The 17,511-nt window shown below is 35.1% G+C and overlaps 1 protein-coding gene across 6 annotated transcripts in view; it reads right to left on the bottom strand.

Moving 5' to 3' along the window:
• The window catches only part of PTPN12 (protein tyrosine phosphatase, non-receptor type 12), a 94,377-nt gene that overhangs the window by 33,612 nt on the left and 43,254 nt on the right, over nucleotides 1–17,511 (bottom strand). For 4 of the 6 annotated variants that reach the window (XM_027838624.1, XM_027838622.1, XM_027838620.1 and 1 more), the window contains 3 exons: nucleotides 4,292–4,368; nucleotides 2,950–3,045; nucleotides 2,001–2,039 (listed from right to left, as the gene is read on the bottom strand). In XM_027838624.1, coding sequence (XP_027694425.1) covers nucleotides 2,001–2,039; nucleotides 2,950–3,045; nucleotides 4,292–4,368 — 212 coding nt within the window. The remainder of the gene's footprint in view (nucleotides 1–2,000; nucleotides 2,040–2,949; nucleotides 3,046–4,291; nucleotides 4,369–17,511) is intronic. The other 2 variants (XM_027838621.1, XM_027838623.1) reach the window with 1 other exon arrangement.

The raw sequence follows: 17,511 nt of genomic DNA, 5'->3' as shown, positions 1-17,511 counted from the left end.
GGAGGGCAGAGCTTTTTGTGTCATCCATCATCACTGAATATGGGATGTTCATTTTAAAAGCCAGTAAAAGGAGAAATGGTACATTTCTTATCATATCTCTAAACTCTTCAGTGACCATATGCCTTAAAACACAACCACTATGAACCTGAGCAAAAACTTTGAATGGAATTGATAACAGAATAGTTTTTGTTTTCTTATGCCCTTCCTTTGGTGTCAATGCTAACAAATTATTCAAAGGGACAAATGACAGTAGAAAATTTGTAGGGAAAGTCAAGTCACATAAAGAAGAAATAATTAAGTGTCAACTATGTGCCTGGCATGGTGCTAAGCATGGAGATACAAAAAAAGGCTGTCAAGAAACTCACAGTTTAATGGGTGAGATAACAAATGGGAGACAATCTCAGATGCAAGGTAACAGCATTTAGGGAGATCAGACATGGCTTCGTGCAGAAGATGGGATTTTAGCTGGGCTCTGAAGGAAGTCAGGGAATTCAGGAGGCAGAGGAGGAGGAGTCAGTAAAAATGCACACTCAAGAAATGGAGTGTTTTGTCCAAGGAACATGAAGAAGGCCAATGTTACTGGAGCACAAATGACCCGGAGAGAATAAGGTGTGAGAAGACTGAGTGGAAAGAGCTCAGGGTTTTATATTTGATTCTGGAGATAATATGGAGCCACTGAAATTGAATGAAAAGTGTGAGTCAGGGGACAGTGACACAGTCAGACCTATGCTTCAGACAGCTGAGTGGAGGATAACCTGGAGTGAGAAAAGACTTGAAGCAAAGAGACCAGCCTAAGAGCTACTGCAACAGTCCAGGCTTGAGGTGATAAGGGCCTGTACAAGGGCAGTGATAGTATCAGAGGGCAGAAGGGAGCACATATACAAGAGATGAGTTCACTGAACACACACACATATATACAACTGCTAAATGACTTATCCCAGTTCCAAACAAGAGTTTAAGAAAACCATTCCCAGGGGCAGTTAGGTGGCACAGTAGTTACAGCACCAGCCCTGAAGTCAGGAGGACCTGAGTTCAAATCCAGCCTCAGATCAACCATTTGACACTTACAAGCTGTGTGACCCTGGGCAAGTCACTTAACCCCAACTGCCTAAAAAAAAAAAAAAAAGAAAGAAAACCATTCCCTCTAACTTGCTTTAAAAAAAAAAAAAACCCACAACTTCTATTAGACTTGAGATGAAAGATTCCATGATAAAGCCAAATGTACTTGGTCCTTCCCCTCTCAGTAAGTCTCTTAACAGAGTGATTTGTATTTTATCACCTTCAATCACTGAATTTGTTTTTTACTCACTTTCCCTGATATCTAATATTTTATAACCTCCTGCAGCCCAATTTTCAGCATACATAATACAAATTAACATCTTCACCAAAAGGATTACTGGGAAAAAAATTTTAACGACTAAATGAAAATCTTTCCGTTTTCTTCATTCCTTAGCCATGGGTATGGTCTAGAAACTAGGCCCAATCAAATCCGGCCCTGGGGCCTTTCTGTACTAACTGGACAACCTCAAAACACCCTCGTTGTCTAGGTCAAGATCCAGTCATACTTTCCTTCAGTGCCTAGCTATCATCTCAAAAGTAGCCTTTCTGTTATATGTTGTATGTATAACGCCCTCCCACTTAATCTTCATAATAAAGCGAAGCATCGCCCTATAATTTGCCTGCCATATAACTTTTTTCTCCCCACCATGCTAAAAGTGACACATTCATATAGTTTGTATTCTGTAAAACAGCCCACTGTAATGTGAGGTCCATGCTGCCAGACTCTAGTCTAGGTAAGATCATATCACGCTAAAGTCTTCCCGCCACTTCTAGAAACAAAACTATCCTGGGAATGGTATAAGATATGACTGTATTAGATTCAAATAGCAAACTCTGCATAATAGATAAATGATGATATAGTGAAATTTAAGTTTATCACCTTTAACACTAATGTGATAAGTAAGGGCACACTACAGAAAGCAATAATTAAGTTTACATACCCTTCCCATTTCAAATTCTCGACAAGCCATTACAATGATCTTTAAAAGAAAAAAAAAAGAGCATATATATGTCAATTAAAAGCACAATTTTACACAAACAAAAAGCATTAATTTGGGATATTTTCTTCTCCCTCTCCAAGTAATCACCTGACATATTCAAATACGCACAGACTACTAAATTTAACTTTTATAAGAAAACTATCAAAATTACTATCAAAATTACTAACATGTAACAATTCCATTTTTTGAGTAATTTTGAACAAATTAAAATACTCTAAATAGCCCTTCCAATTATCAGTGATAAAGAAAAACTGATTTCTTCTAAAACATAACTATGAAAGTAAGTCTTATACTGCTAACTAATCTAAAAACATTACTAGAAATAAATGCAAGAGATGTGTGTGAGGAATATAGTAAATTGAGCTACAGATCAAAAGAGCAATACTAAGCTGCACAGTTTTATCTAATTTTAATGTAATTTTAAAAAGACTTCTTTCTGATTTTTACACTATTCTAAAATAATGCTTTTAGATTAGATGTAATTAACCTAGCAGCAGCAATAGTAAACATTTTAAACAACTTCCACAGAATTTTCTAAAATTAGGAAGTGTGATATAATTATATTTCTTACATTATTAAATTTTTTCCTATGAAGAACATGAAAAGATAATAACAGTAATGACTGGAAATATCTCAAATTTCAGCAGGCATTAGAAAAATAACTGAAGCTTGAAATGTCTTATAAACCTGTTACTTAAAGTCAAATTTCGATGTAATAAAGCAGAAGTCCATTTGAATAAGAAAAAAATCAATTACAAGTATGACAGATCTCTACATTTGGAGAAACATGATAATCACAAAAACCTATCTCTGAAGTGGTCTTAGTCTTAGTTTCACATAAATCTCACTAATAATTCTTATAAAACATATTTGGAAACAAATTACTTACTACAACATTGTATTCCCATATCATCCTCCAAAAATCTATAACTGTATTTGCTAATGGTCCTTGGGTTGCAACATATGCTTTTGGCCCATAGACTCCCTAAAAAAAGTAAAAAGCAAAATTCACATGCAAAGGAATATTAATACCTTCATTTCTAGGTGTCTCAAACTTGACTCTCACTTCTCTTACAACATATTTCCAAAATGTTTTCTCATGCTAACATGTCAACCTTCTAAAACATGTTATTAAACACTCATGTGTGTAACATAACAGAACCTCAAAGTTGATGCAGACATCACCATCATTTTATATAAGGGACAAGAGGCTCAGAGTGGTAAAACAACTTGTATGACATGGAGTGAATGGTTCACTACATGGCCTCTAAGATCTTCTCCAAATCTATATACAATTCTTACTTATTTTAGCCCTTCCATCAGGCTAGAGGAATCAACAAAGAATATGATAAAAGGACACAAGCAAAGGTGGACCAATGTGTTCAACCTTGAAGGGAGTATTTTTTTTATGTGCCAGAAGCAATTAAAAAAATAATTTTGTATATGCTGGTGACAAGAACATGTATTGAAAAGAAAGTTTCCAAATCAAAACAAAATCCAACCTATCATTAAATTTTTTTTAATCATTTATATTTTTAAATGAAGATTTGCAGGTTAACCCCTAAAATTCATCTTAAAAAAATTTCACTGAAAATAAAATGTTACTTTAAGTATTTTATCTATTGGTTTAAATAATGCTAACATAATTCAAAATAGTAGGTTATAGCAAAATTAATGAAACAAAATGAGGTTCTTAAAGTTATTAAGAAATAGAAATTCCCATTTATAAATGATATAAAATACAAAATAGGGGAATGAAAATAAAACTATTTTGACCGAACGAAGTTTTCTGCCCAGACTTGAAATTTCATTAGTATAGGAAACTACTGATAAGGAAGCTCCTTTCACCAATGTAGATCAGTAACTACTTGCTGTGGTAACCTCCACCAGAGGTTAAGGGATTTGGTCCTGGCTCATATGGACAGTATGTGTCAGAAGGGAAACTTATACTCACCTTTGGAGTCTTTTTGACTCCAAACCTGGCGCTTTTATCTATTACGCAACACTTCCTCTTTAAAAAAGCCTGCAGTTCAAATAGCCACCAAAAACCAAAACAGTTTTTCAAGCACATATGCTTGATTACACTAAGCAAAGTCAATAATTCAAAGAAGCTCTAATTGGTTCTGTAATCTATCTCACAGGGTTCAGAAGATCAAACAAAAATGCACATAAAGTGCTTTGCAAACCTTAAAATGCAATGTAAATATAAAATACTATGTGTTAAAACATACCTTAATAAAATTTGCATTGATGTAGTCTGAATCTTGGGAAGGAGTCTTTAAAGTAAGCTTAACTCGGCTGTGATCAACTATAAAAGAAAAGATTCCAGTAAATTATTTCCCATTTTATGTGGCAGTATTTTGCAAACACAATTTGATGAAAATAAATGAAACAATTACATTAAAAACCAACAGTCAAACAACAATGTAGCTATTCCTGGAATAATGGAGTGATGAAAATGGGAATCCTGAAAAATACCACAGTCCCAAAATGCTCACAGGTAAGAAAAACTAAATAATTTAACAATCTAAATCATCCTGTTTTTATAACATACCACTTAATTTTTTTTAATAAACCAAAAATCTAATAAAATATAAGAAATTATAGTAATGTCAAATAAACCAGGAGGCAGCTAGGTGGCTATAAAGCTGTAAAATGAACTGGAAAAGGAAATGGCAAATCACTCCAGTATCTTTGCCAAGAAAACCCCAAATAGGGCCATGAAGAGTTGGACACGACTGAAATGACGGAACAATAACAGATAAACCACACTTATGGCATGAACTCCACTATTACTGTGGAAATTAAAGTTGACTGTCAGCATATGCTTTATTTCAGCTTGGCCTAATTAGCTAATAACATCTACTTATATAGTGCTCTAAGCCTAAAACGTAGTTTGAGATGGGAAAAATATAATTTTCAATTATTCCTTCAACCTCTCCATGGTGGTGAATAGGATGTGGTAAACAGAAGATAAAAAAGTTGGCCCTCTTCAGCTATACAAAGTGCAACTCTACAGTAGTAACTAATATCTGGTTAGAAGTTAGACATTAATACTATGTCATCACATAAATTCACTTTCAGGCAAATTATTAATTCATTCACAATCGCAAATAAAGTCTTACCATTCTTTCTTACCCAATAGTAGTAAGACACAATAAGGATAGAAAAATGTTAAGAGAGAGAAAGCTTGCATACTGTTAGTGAGTTCTTTAGGATAATATAGTGCAAAAACTTCTCTGTGACCTGAATCTGCAATTAAGAAAGTACAATTTCACTGGGAAAAATTCACTAAAATTTTTATCTAGTGATTTCTGGAGAAAGAAAATGCAAAATGCATGGAAAGTATGCTGACAAATAGAAGGAAAAGATCTGAAAATATAATCTTTTGATCAATCACTTCATCTCCACTGTTCTCAGGAAGATGACATTTCCAGGAAGATCAGTCTTCAGCTATTTTTCCATTAATTTCTTTGTTCATCCACCTCTTATACTGCCTTATCATTTTTATGTAAATGACTTTATCAAATGAATATTTTCACATCTTCCTGCTATTTCTCCCTTCAAAAGCCATAACCACACTTAATCTATTAAGTATGGAAACTGACAGAATGTTGTGAATTTAGCAATGAAATTATTCAGTTACTTCAGAGTTTACCCTTCAGTGTGCCTGCTTGTAAGGGCCCCAATGAGCTCTTTTCTTCATTATATACTATATTAGATCTCCAATCAAATCAAAAGCATGGCACAGGTTAGATTTTTTCACCTATTTATATTATATTCCTCAGCTCTTGTACAGTGTGCTTTATATCAAGGAGACAGGGAGAAAAACAGCCGGTTTTCAGTGTCTTTCTGGTCTCTTCCATATTATTCCTCACATTTTCACATTCCTTCCCCTGAGGTATCCTATGAATTTGGCTCTTCTGCTTTCTCAGATTATTTGGATGACTAGAAAATGGTGAGAGTACACAATAAAAATGGCTTTGTTTCTGAAGGTTCAAAGATATTTTTAATCAACAACATAAAGACATATCAGATTTTCAAGAGACAATCTAGGCACAGAATCAAAATAAAGATTTTGAGCTTTCTGACCCCATTCTTTTGTAAAATAAGGATAAAATTTGGAGACTATATCTCATAAGGTTGTGAGAAAATCACTTTGTAAACTATAAAAGCAGAGCTATATAAAACATATTATCAGGACAAGCTTGATTTGAATCTGTCATTTCATTAATTTCTAAGAAAGCTGCTTGGTCTCTAAGAGATTAAATTGGCTCTTATGAGGGTTACACACAATCAGTATGTATCAGAAGTAGAATTTGAACTCAGGGTCTTTTTAGCTTTGAGAAAAATTATTCATTATGCCTCAAGATGAAAAATATAATGCCCTACATAAAAGTTTAAAAAACCAACTACATAAATACAGCATAACAGGAGATATGACTTAAGTTCATGTGAAAATCATTTGGCTAACCACAAGATTCATGAGTCAATAGAGTATGATGTGTCTGTTTAAAAAAATATTAATGCCAACCATAATCAGAATGTTAGTCTCATAAAGCTAGCCATATCATATCCTGGATTACATAAATGAAGACTGTTAGTTTTAACATAAGCAGTGACAGCCAGGGCAGTGTTCAAGGGAGTGATAAGGATAGCAAATAAAGTTTGGAACCAATATCCTACAAACAATTCAAAGAACTATTTAGCCAGGAGAAAAGATGACTTAGGGGACCCTTTACTAGAATTACCCTTAAATGTTCTGTCAAACATATCAATTTATATGGCTCTAGAAGGCTGATATACGTAGTAGTTACTATAAGGCATATCCCTGCTCAATATAAGGAACAGTATTTCCCCCTAACAAGTGATGGGTCTAATTAGTTTTTTTTTTTTACTCTAAGTGTTAGGCAATGGATAGAGATGGACAGACAGATTTATATAAAAGCAAGAGACTTTCTTTTTCTTTCTTTTTTCCCATTTTCAGCGTGAGATTTAACTAGATAAATGAGCTCATATTCTATCAATGGAAAACACATACACGGGTGGGGGGAGCAGTGGGGGAAGGCGCCAGAGAAAGTAGCCTTTGTGAAGATGAGGAAGGTTCTCATGTAGGAAGATGGCAAGTGACCCAAGTTTGAAAGAATTTAGGGATTCTATGATGTAAGTGGGTAATACATTCCTGTCATGCAGGACAGGATGCTGGGGGTGGGGGGGGGGGGGGAGGGAGAGGTTGACTCTAACATGGTTGGACAACAGATTGCATTAAGGGAAATAATTGCTAATGAGACTTTTAAAGTAACTTAGAGCCAGATTGCAAAGGGCTTCAAATGTTAAAAAGAAGAGTTTGTATTTGATGTTAGTGGCAACAAGAAACCAATGTAGATTCTTGAAGAGAAGACAAAGTCATACCTGGAAAAATACCACTTTGGCAATTGTGTAGAAAATGAATTAAAAAGAACAGTGATTGAAGCCAAGAACTTTTCTTGGAAGGCTACTGAAATATCACTGTACTTGGTTATGCCTGTATCATTTGTAAAAGATAAGGAAATAAGGGAAAATTTTATGAATGCAGTGGAGCCCACCAAACTAAATCAACACACATTTTACATGAAGTGACTTCAAAGGTCAAGAGGAAAGCAAAGGAAAAAGTTGGAAACATGGTTTAGGATTAAAGAATTAAAGAGTCAAAAGACTGAGGGGACTACACAGAAGCTTTTCAACTATACCTCATGAGTATTTTATGTAAGAATAGTCAAGAAGTTAATTAATCCCATAAAAAGGACACAGTATTCTAAGATGTGTTCTAACCAAAGCAGGCCATATGGAGGGAACACTGTCCTAGCTACATTTAGGTACAAAAAAGGACCTTAGACTCCAGACCAAGGTGTGTCTATCAATCTCTAGACAACTGGAGACCACTAAAGTTTTTTAATACTGAAATGACATAATCACTCCTTATAGAGATTATTTTGTCAGCTCGAAACTGAAGAGTCTGTAAAGAGAACAGTTTATAAGGCTATAACAATAATCCATGTTAGAGATGATGGTGGCTAGAACTAGGGAAGTGGTGGTATGAAGATGTTGTACAAGTAGAACTGACAAGCTGTAACAATTGACTGGACGTGGAGGTAATAAGGGAGATGGTCAAAGATGATCCCAGAGTTAGGCAAATAGGTGACAGGGAGAGTAGCAGAATCCATAAATGAGAAATGGACATTCGGATTTCATTTTCTTGTTTTCATTTTGTGATATTTTCACCATTATCATTTGTCTAATTCTTTTTGTATATTTATTATCTATTTTTATTGTGTGAAATCAATTCTGATGTTGTTTCTGCTGGAGTTTCACAAGACATTTTTCTCTTGGCTTCCATGTTTTCATTGCATGAATGATTTTCTTTTGATGATCATTTCTTTGATTTTTTTTTTCCCCTTTTAAGGATTTCTAACATATTATTCTTACTGGCATTTCTATTGCTTTTTTTTTGAAAGAGATATTGAAGCTATCAGCTGCCTTGCAACATCTTATGGACAGATATCCATTCCCACACCCACCACCATAATTTAGGCCTTCATTATTCTTCAGTTCAGCTGTTGACTAAGTATGGCCCCAGTGACTTTTTGTAGCTGAAAAAGTTTTTTTACATTTTTAAATTCATTAAAATTTTACTTAAACATTCTTAGCTCATGGGCCATACAGTAACAACCTTTCCAATTCCACCTCTTCCCAGTATGTCAACCCCTAAGATAAATTAATGCAAAAGCCTCCAAACTCATCTCCCTTCATCAAGCCTCTCACTATTTTGGCCCATCCTACACACAGATGCCAAAAAAATTGTCCCTAAGTGTCTTACTATGTCATTCCCCTCCTCAAACACCTGTGGTTCCCAATTGATTCTAGGATAAAATAAACACCTCAGTTTGGCTTTTAAAGCTCTCTATAAACCTGGAATCAACTTATCTTTCCAACCTCATGCTATATCACTCCCCTTTCTACCCTTTACAATTCAAACTGCCCTTTTCTTTCTTCCTCATACAGAGCCCTCCACCTGCCTCCTCAGGGCCTTTGTGCTGGCCCTCTCCCAGAAGTTAAAACACACTTCCTTTTCACCTCAAATTAAAAGATTCCTCATTTTTTCAAAGACTCAGTTTGAACACCACCTTCTACATGTATTCCTATTTCCAACTCCTAGTACCCTCCCCACTTAACTACATTGTATTTACCTACCTTTTATTTATTCTGTGTGTATATGTGCATGTATATGTGTGTGTATACACACACACACTCACACATATACATATATATATGTACATGCTGTCTCCCTGATAGAACATAAGCTCTTTGACATCACAGATTGTTTTATTTTTTGCCATTGTATCCCCAGCACCTAATATTGCAACCAGAACAGAGTAGGCATTTTAAGAATGTTTGATTGATTCAAAGAAGGCAAGGTCTTCACATCTACTAAAATAAACATCTAACTGAACTAATGGGGGGGGGGTTGGGCTAAAAAAAAAAAGGAAATAAAAATCAAAATAGAAAATGAACAACAAGAAGATTTTTTTTTTTAAAAATGCTATGGGGCAATGAAACAGCTTAAGCATCATCAAATGGGAAAAATAAAACAAACAAAAAAAATCAAGACAACCTGAGACATCTCCAAAATAATACACTTGAAGAAATACAGAATAAAAGCTCCTTGAGGGCAGGGGCCATTTCATTTCTGTACTTGCATTCTCAGTGCCTACCTGTTCATGGCACAAAGGATCTTATGGCCCAAGCATTTAACAAATGCTTGTTGATAAACTGATTTAATAATTAACACTTGCAAGAAAATTATAAATCACAAGAATTTTTAGGGGGGGGGATTTTAATCATAGATGAAGTTAGGCTAGATTTAAATGACAAAAATCAGGAGAAAATAATAGCAAAAATGAACAACATGAGTATATTCTGAAAGTCAAACAAAAGACTTATTGAAACAGTTAAAAAAAATTACAGTCAACTTAAGTCAACTAGAATACAAACTCAAAAAACAAACACTGAATCACCCAAAACTTAAAAAAATGCAGAATTAACTTATACATCTAGAAGACAGTTAAAGATGCTTAAATGTCAGAAACTTTATGGGGGAAAAAATCCACAAAATATGGACAAGATATTCTGAGTTGTCAGAACAAATTATTTACCAAGATACCTTAACAAGGATCACTGTGGACTTGTGAAAGAAAAGCAAAGACAAACTGGAATGTAACATAATCAAAATTAAAAAGATGGTGCCATCATCCCAAACTGCTCTACCAAGCAAAACTCAATGTGCTGCATCAAGACATTTGATCAGATACAAAGTTGGAACTGACCTTCAGAAGTCAAATTCAACCTCCTCATTTTACAGATGAGGAAAATGAAGCTTAGAAAGGTTAAAAGGCTTTCTCAGGGACAGGTAAAAGCTAAGTCTTTGAGGGAGGATTCAAACCTACATTTTCCTGACTCCAAGTCCAATCCTATGCACAAAGCTGTTTGAGAATTTAAGCTTTGGAAACATGAAGACAAAGAACTTCAAGACATTCTTTGAAGAGGAGTCAAGGGGCAGCTAGGTGGTGCAGTGGATACAGCACCAGCCCTGAAGTCAGGAGGACCTGAGTACAAATCCAGCCTCAGACTAAACACTAAACACCTACTAGCTGTGTGACCTTGGGCAAGTCATTTAACCCCAATTGCCTTACCAAAAAAAAAAAAAAAAAAAAAAGAGGAGTCAACTCCAAGCTAAAAATGGTAAGCACTTACATCAATAAAAGAGAGAGGGGTCATCACTAAACTGGGCATGCAAATGAAAAAATACACAAAGGAATAATATACAAAGGAACTATATAAACACAATTACAAAATACTATTTACAAAAATACAGATCTATATAATGAGAACTATGAATTGCTTATGGGTAGGCTAAGTTAATATAATAAACATGTCAATACTACCTAAATCAATTTGCTTATTTGATGACATACCAATCAAACTACCAAAGAAATTATTTTAAGGGGCTAAAAAAAAATAACAAAATTCATCTAGAAGAACAAAGGTCAAGAATATCAAGGAAATCATTTTTTTTTAAAAAAACCTGAAGCTCTCAAACTATACTATAAAAGGCAATTATCAAAACAATCTAGGACAGGATGAGAAATAGAGTAGGCAGGGGACAGCTAGGCGGTGCAGTGAACAGAGAACCAGCCCTGGAGCCAGAAGGACCAAGTTCAAATATGGCCTCAGACACTTGACCCTGGGCAAGCAAGTCACTTAACCCCAAATGCCTCACAAAAAAGGAAGGAAGGCAGGAAGGCTGGAAGGAAAGGAACAGAGTGGGTGATCAATGGAACAGATTAAGTACACAATATACAGAAGTAAACAACCACAGTAACCTAGTATATGAAAAACCCAAAGATCTAAGTAAGTTATTGTGGCAAGAACTCACTATTCAACAAAAACTGCTGGGAAAACTGGAAAGTATGTGGCAGTGGTGGGATTTTACAGCAAGTTTCTCTGATAAAGGTCTCATTCTCAAATACACAGGTAACTGAGGCAAATTTATAAAAATAAGAGACATTGCCCAAATAATAAATGGTCAAAGAATATACAAGGTAGTTTTCAGAAGAAATCAAATCACTATTGATTAGAGAAATACAAATTAAAACTCTGAGGTACCACCTCACACCCATCAGATTACCTAACATGACAGAAAAAGTAAATGACAAATGCTGGAGGGGATATTGGAAAATACACTAGTGCACAACCGATGGAGCTGGGAACTAGTCCAACTGTTCTGGAAAATAATTTGGAACAGTGCCAAAAGGACTATAAAACTGCATACTCTTTGACCCAGCGATACTTCTATTAGGTTTGTACTCCAAAGACATCAAAGAATCCAAAACAACAAAAATATTTATAATCAGAAACTGAGGGGATGCTCATCAGTTGGGGAATGGCTGACAAGTTGTACTATGTGACGGAGATGGAATTGTGCTGTAAGAAATAATGAAGGAGATGGTCTCAGAAAAAATCTAGGAAGACTCTCAAAAGCTGATACAAAGTGAAGTGAGCAGAACAATGAAAACACTGTATACAGTAACAGCAATACTGCAATGATAATCAACTGTGAAAGACTTTGCTACTTTGATTAATACATTGATCAACAAAAATTCCAAAGGACTCATATTGAAAAATGCCATCTACTGCCAGAGATAGAAATGATGAACTCTAGGGCAGATTGAAGCATATTTTTCATATGTCCCTTCCCCTTCCTAAACCACTAATATGACTAACGTGGAAATAAGATTTGCATGACTTTATATGTTTAATGAGTCTGCTGGGTGTCACAGCAGATGGAGGGCTAGGCCTGGAGTCAGGAAGACTCATCTTCCTGAGTTCAAATCTGGCCTCAGATGCATACTAGCTGTGTGACCCCGGGCAAGTCACTTAACCCTATTTGCCTCAGTTTCCTCATCTGTAAAGTGAACTGGAAAAGGAAATGGCAAACCACGCCAGTATCTTTGCCTATTAAAATGCAAATAGGGTCATGAAGAGTTGGACACAACTGAAATGGGAGGAGGAAAGAGTGAAGGGAGGGAGAGAATTTCGAATTGAAAAATAAATTTAAGTTAACAAAAAAAGTCTCCCCACCAAATAACATACACAGATGACATTTTTGAAATTACATATTACTACTTATTTTGGAGGACGTTAGATTGATTTTCAGGAGAAACAAGGCATTCCTACAAAAACTACAGATGGAAAAAGAGCAATTGTGGAAAATCCATTGTTGTTCAGTTATTTCAGTCATGTCTGACTCTTCATGACCCCATTTGGAGTTTTCTTGGCAGAGATTACTCTAGTATCTCTATTTAGTTTGCTATTTCCTCTTCCAGCTCATTGTACAAATGAGGAAACTGAGGCAAATAGGGTTAAGTGACTCGTGCAAGGTCACACAACTAGTGTTTGTGGCAATATTTGAATTCACAAAGATGAGTCTTCCTGACTCCAGGCTCAGCACTCTATCCACTGCAATACCTACCTGCCCAAAGAGAAATACAAAATCCATTTCTCCTCAAATACCATTTTTAAAAGTCCCTATTTAGAACACCTGCTATAATTATTTTCACCACTAGATGGCAATAATACGTTGTTGGTAAGGCAAAAGGCTAATTCTATTTATTACTTTCTAGGATCTGTTGGAAAATGCCAAATACTTGAAACCAAATATACAGGTATTAGACAGCCCGGGTCAAGATTAGAAAAATGTGTAGTGATAAAATAGAGACCGACTATACACCTTTACTTCAAACTAATTGTTCTACTAGCTGACTGTTAAAGTAAACAAACCAATAAGGGCCCAAGAGCTACAGCTTTAAGGTTCAGAAAGTACCCTCTGAATTTGGGAGTAGCCACTTTCTAAGAGAAACAACCTACAAATAAGTGTGAGTTGGGAGACAGGTGAGAAGAGTACACCTCAATATAAATATTGCAGATTCACTATTGCTTTTATCTATTCTCTTACAGGCATCTATTAACCACAAAGTTACTTGAAGAGGTATTTGCCATTATATGTATCAAACGAAATGGGGAGAAGAGATGAATTAACTCACCTCTACAAATTAAACCTTACGGACCTAAAATAGCACTTCATCAACCAATAAAACAAAGACTGTATCTGACGCTGCAGATATTCAGACTTAAAACTGACCTTTTAATGGATTTCCCGCCACCTCCCAAAAAAATGCAGAAGCCTCTTTCCTATTCACAGAATATGTAAATCTAAACGATTTCCTCTCAAATTTCCAGTTGTTAAAGGAAAAAGGGATCAAGAGTCTGAACAAAGGGCTGTATTTTATCTAAGGAAAAGGAAGTCCTGATAGGGTGGGATCACTAATAGCCAGAATATTATGAGGTTAAGTATTGACATTCCCAAATTTGGCAACAGAGGAATGATGGAAACTAAATGTGGCTTTGTATCTATTAATTGTTTTGTGTGTGTGTGCGTTATCTCTGTAGGAAAGGAAGTTTGGGACTACAGGTATATAAGCTAAATTCAAAGACCTTTGGCTTATGAGTCATAAACTGTCACAGAAATCAACTACAGTGTGTTATAAAGCAATACAATATACTTTGTCTCTGCTGAATTCTAGTGACTCAGATCACTAGAAAGGTACAGATTATAATGCCTAATAACATCATTAAGCCATGAAAAGAAACACTATCAATAACTCACTATCTGGCAAACAGAAAATTCTAACAAACAAAGTAACAGAAAAAAAAAAAGTACTGCATTCCTTTTAGTTCTCCACCCCTCAGTTTATTTTCATCCAATTCAACCCCTATTTCTTTTTTATTCTGGACATAAGAGTAAATGTTTACTTGCGTGGTTATGTTAAATGTTATAATCAAGAAATGAATGAACTGAGGCTGATACAGCACAGTGGATAGAGCAATGAAATTGTAATCAAGAAGATGTAGGTTGAAATTACAGCACTCATTTACTGGTGCACAGTGCCTGGCATATAGTAGGAATTTAATCAATGTTAACTGTATGGCCACAGGTAAAGCACTTAATTTTTACCTCACAGGGTTATTACTGCGACATGCTCAAATAAGATAATATATGTAAATCGCTTTTCAAACTTTAAACCACTGTCAGTTATGCTAAACAACAAATTTGTTTCCAAACTTATCGTACTTGAATTCATCATAAAAAAACAAATATTACCAAAAATAGAAAGTCACCAAAGAATTTGCTTTTCATAATAAGCTCCAAGGTTTTCTTGAAAGTTGAAAATCAATTTAAACAAACTGGTCATGTCAGTTAAAAAGTACTATTTCCAAATATTGGTTGTGTAATGTATTGAAGAAGTTAAAAGTAATTTGGCAGATACTTATTAAGCACCCATTATTTAAGAATAGTGAGCTAGATGGCACAATGGATACAGCTCTGGCCTTGGAGTCAGGAGGACCCGAGTTCAAATCCAAACTCAGACACTTGATACTTACTAGCTGTGTGACCCTGGGCAAGTCACTTGAATAGTGAGGTAGCTATGGTATAGTGAAGAAAGAAGTAGCTTTTGAGTCAGGAAGGTCTTGATTCAAATCCTGATGCTGACAGTGTAGGTTGTGTGATCCTGAGCGTATTATAACTTCTCATTAGCCCAGGAAACTGTCTAAGATGATAAAACGTAGAGAAATTGCTGGTTTACACTAGTAGAGGAAATATCCTCATTGGTAGCAACAACGAAATCAGAAGTATGGTCCCAAAAAATGAGAACATTAAGTACCCTTAGTGAATATATATTTTTTATTTTTATGGTTTGCTTCATTCATATTAATAATCAGAGAGTTAAACAAAGTTTTCTCTATTGTTAAATCTTTCAAGGAACCTTGTATAACTATGATACATGCACAGGAGGCATCTTTTTAAAAAGTCAACTCTTAAGCATTGTGCTCTTCCAAATTAAATACTTTTTTTTTAAACATCAAACGTGAAATACAAGGTGTCAGATGGCATAAGAGGCAAAGGCAAAGTCGATGAAGGATTCTTTATAAATGAAGAAGGCTTCTAAATCATAAAAATATAGATTGGAACTGAATTTAGAATAGAATTTTGAGGTTGTCCAGTCCATTGTCATAACTGTAATAGTTGAGCAAAATGATGCTCAGAGATGAAAGAGACTTGTCCAAATTTATATAGGTAAGTGGCAGATGGAATTTGAACCAAGATTCTCAACTGCATTTCCAATAATTCTTTCTACTGCACCATAATTACATACTACTTTTTTGCTTACTTTCGGTTAACTGCATCAAGCCTTATCTAAATGATATCCACGAACACCAAGTAGATGAAGAATGTTTAATGTACAAATTGACATAAAGTTCTAAGGACAACTCACAGCAATGATCCATCAGTACTTATATCTGATGATGAACTAAGTCCAGAATCAATCAAGTAACTTTGTTCAATACAGTGGGCTTTATTGCCTTTGGAGAACTAAGCAATATCATGACTCCAAGTTTCCCTCTGTACAAAATTCCTTTAAAAAAAAAAACATCTAAATGGTCAAAGGATATGAACAGGCAGTTTTCAGATGAAGAAATTAAAGCTATCTAGTCATATGAGAAAATGCACTAAATCACTATTGATTAGAGAAATGTAAATCAAAACTCTGAGGTACCACATCACACCTATTAGATTGGCTAACATGATAAAACAGGAAAATGATAAATGTTGGAGAAGATGTGGGAAAATTGGAACACTAATGCATTGTTGTTGGAGTTGTCAACTGATCCAACCATTCTAGAGAGCAATTTGGAACTATGCGCAAAAGGCTATAAAAATGTGCATACCCTTTGACCCAACAATAGCATTTCTAGGACTGTATCCCAAAGAGGTCATAAAAATGGGAAAGGGACCCACATGTACAAAAATATTTACAGCAGCTCTTTCTGTGATGGCAAAGAACTAGAAATTGAGGGGATGCCCATCAATTGGGGAATGGCTGAATAAACTGTAGTATATGAATGTAATGGAATACTATTGTGCTATAAGAAACGATGAGCAAGCAGACTTCAGAAAAACCTGGAAAGACTTGTATGGTCTGATGCTGAGTGAAGTGAGCAGAACCAGGAGAATGTTGTACATAATAACAGCCACGTTGTGCGATGACTAACTTTGAAAGCTCTTCTCAGCAATGCAAGGATCTAAGACATCTTCAAAAGTCTCATGATGAAAAATGCTATCCACATCCAGAGAAAGAACTATGGAGTTGGAATGCAGATTGAAGTATACTATTTACTTTTTTTTTCTTCTGTTTTGTTTTGTTTCTTTCTTGTGGTTCCTCCTATTGGTTCTAATCTTCTTTACAACATGAATAATGTGAAAATATGTTTAATAGGAATGTATATGTAAAGCCTATATCAGATTGCACGCCATCTTGAGGGAAGCAGAGAAAATTTAAAACTCAAAAGCTTATGGAAATAATTGTTGAAAGCAAAAAAGAAATTAATTAAAAAGAAATTATCCATCTTTTTGGTAATATTGTATGGCTGTGATAGTCTCTGAATAATTCAAATTGAGGGTCACCCAACAAAAAGGCATATGGCATGTATGAAAAGACATAACATATTATCAACAGTTTGTGTGCTGCACCACTATCCCCTTACTGTCAAGTGGTCTAGAGGCAGGTGCCTAGCACAATGGACAGACCCTCTATGGTTTACAGGAGGCCATGAACAAGAGTAGAACAAAATGAAAAGGTATGGGTAAAGTTTCTGTTCTCATTATTAGAGCAAGTACCCTCACAAACGATATTAAATCAAATATTACATCAAATATTAAGTATGTGCAAAGTGTGCTAGGTCCTAAAGAGACACAGATAGAGAAGATAGTTCCTGCCCTAAAGGAGCTTATAAC

This window comes from Vombatus ursinus, unplaced genomic scaffold, assembly GCF_900497805.2.
Source record: "Vombatus ursinus unplaced genomic scaffold, bare-nosed wombat genome assembly UNPS02014830.1, whole genome shotgun sequence".
Classification (NCBI taxonomy): Eukaryota; Metazoa; Chordata; class Mammalia; order Diprotodontia; family Vombatidae; genus Vombatus; species Vombatus ursinus.
The sequence above is the reverse complement of the archived record's forward strand: the minus strand, read 5'-3'. Positions and strand labels throughout refer to the sequence as shown.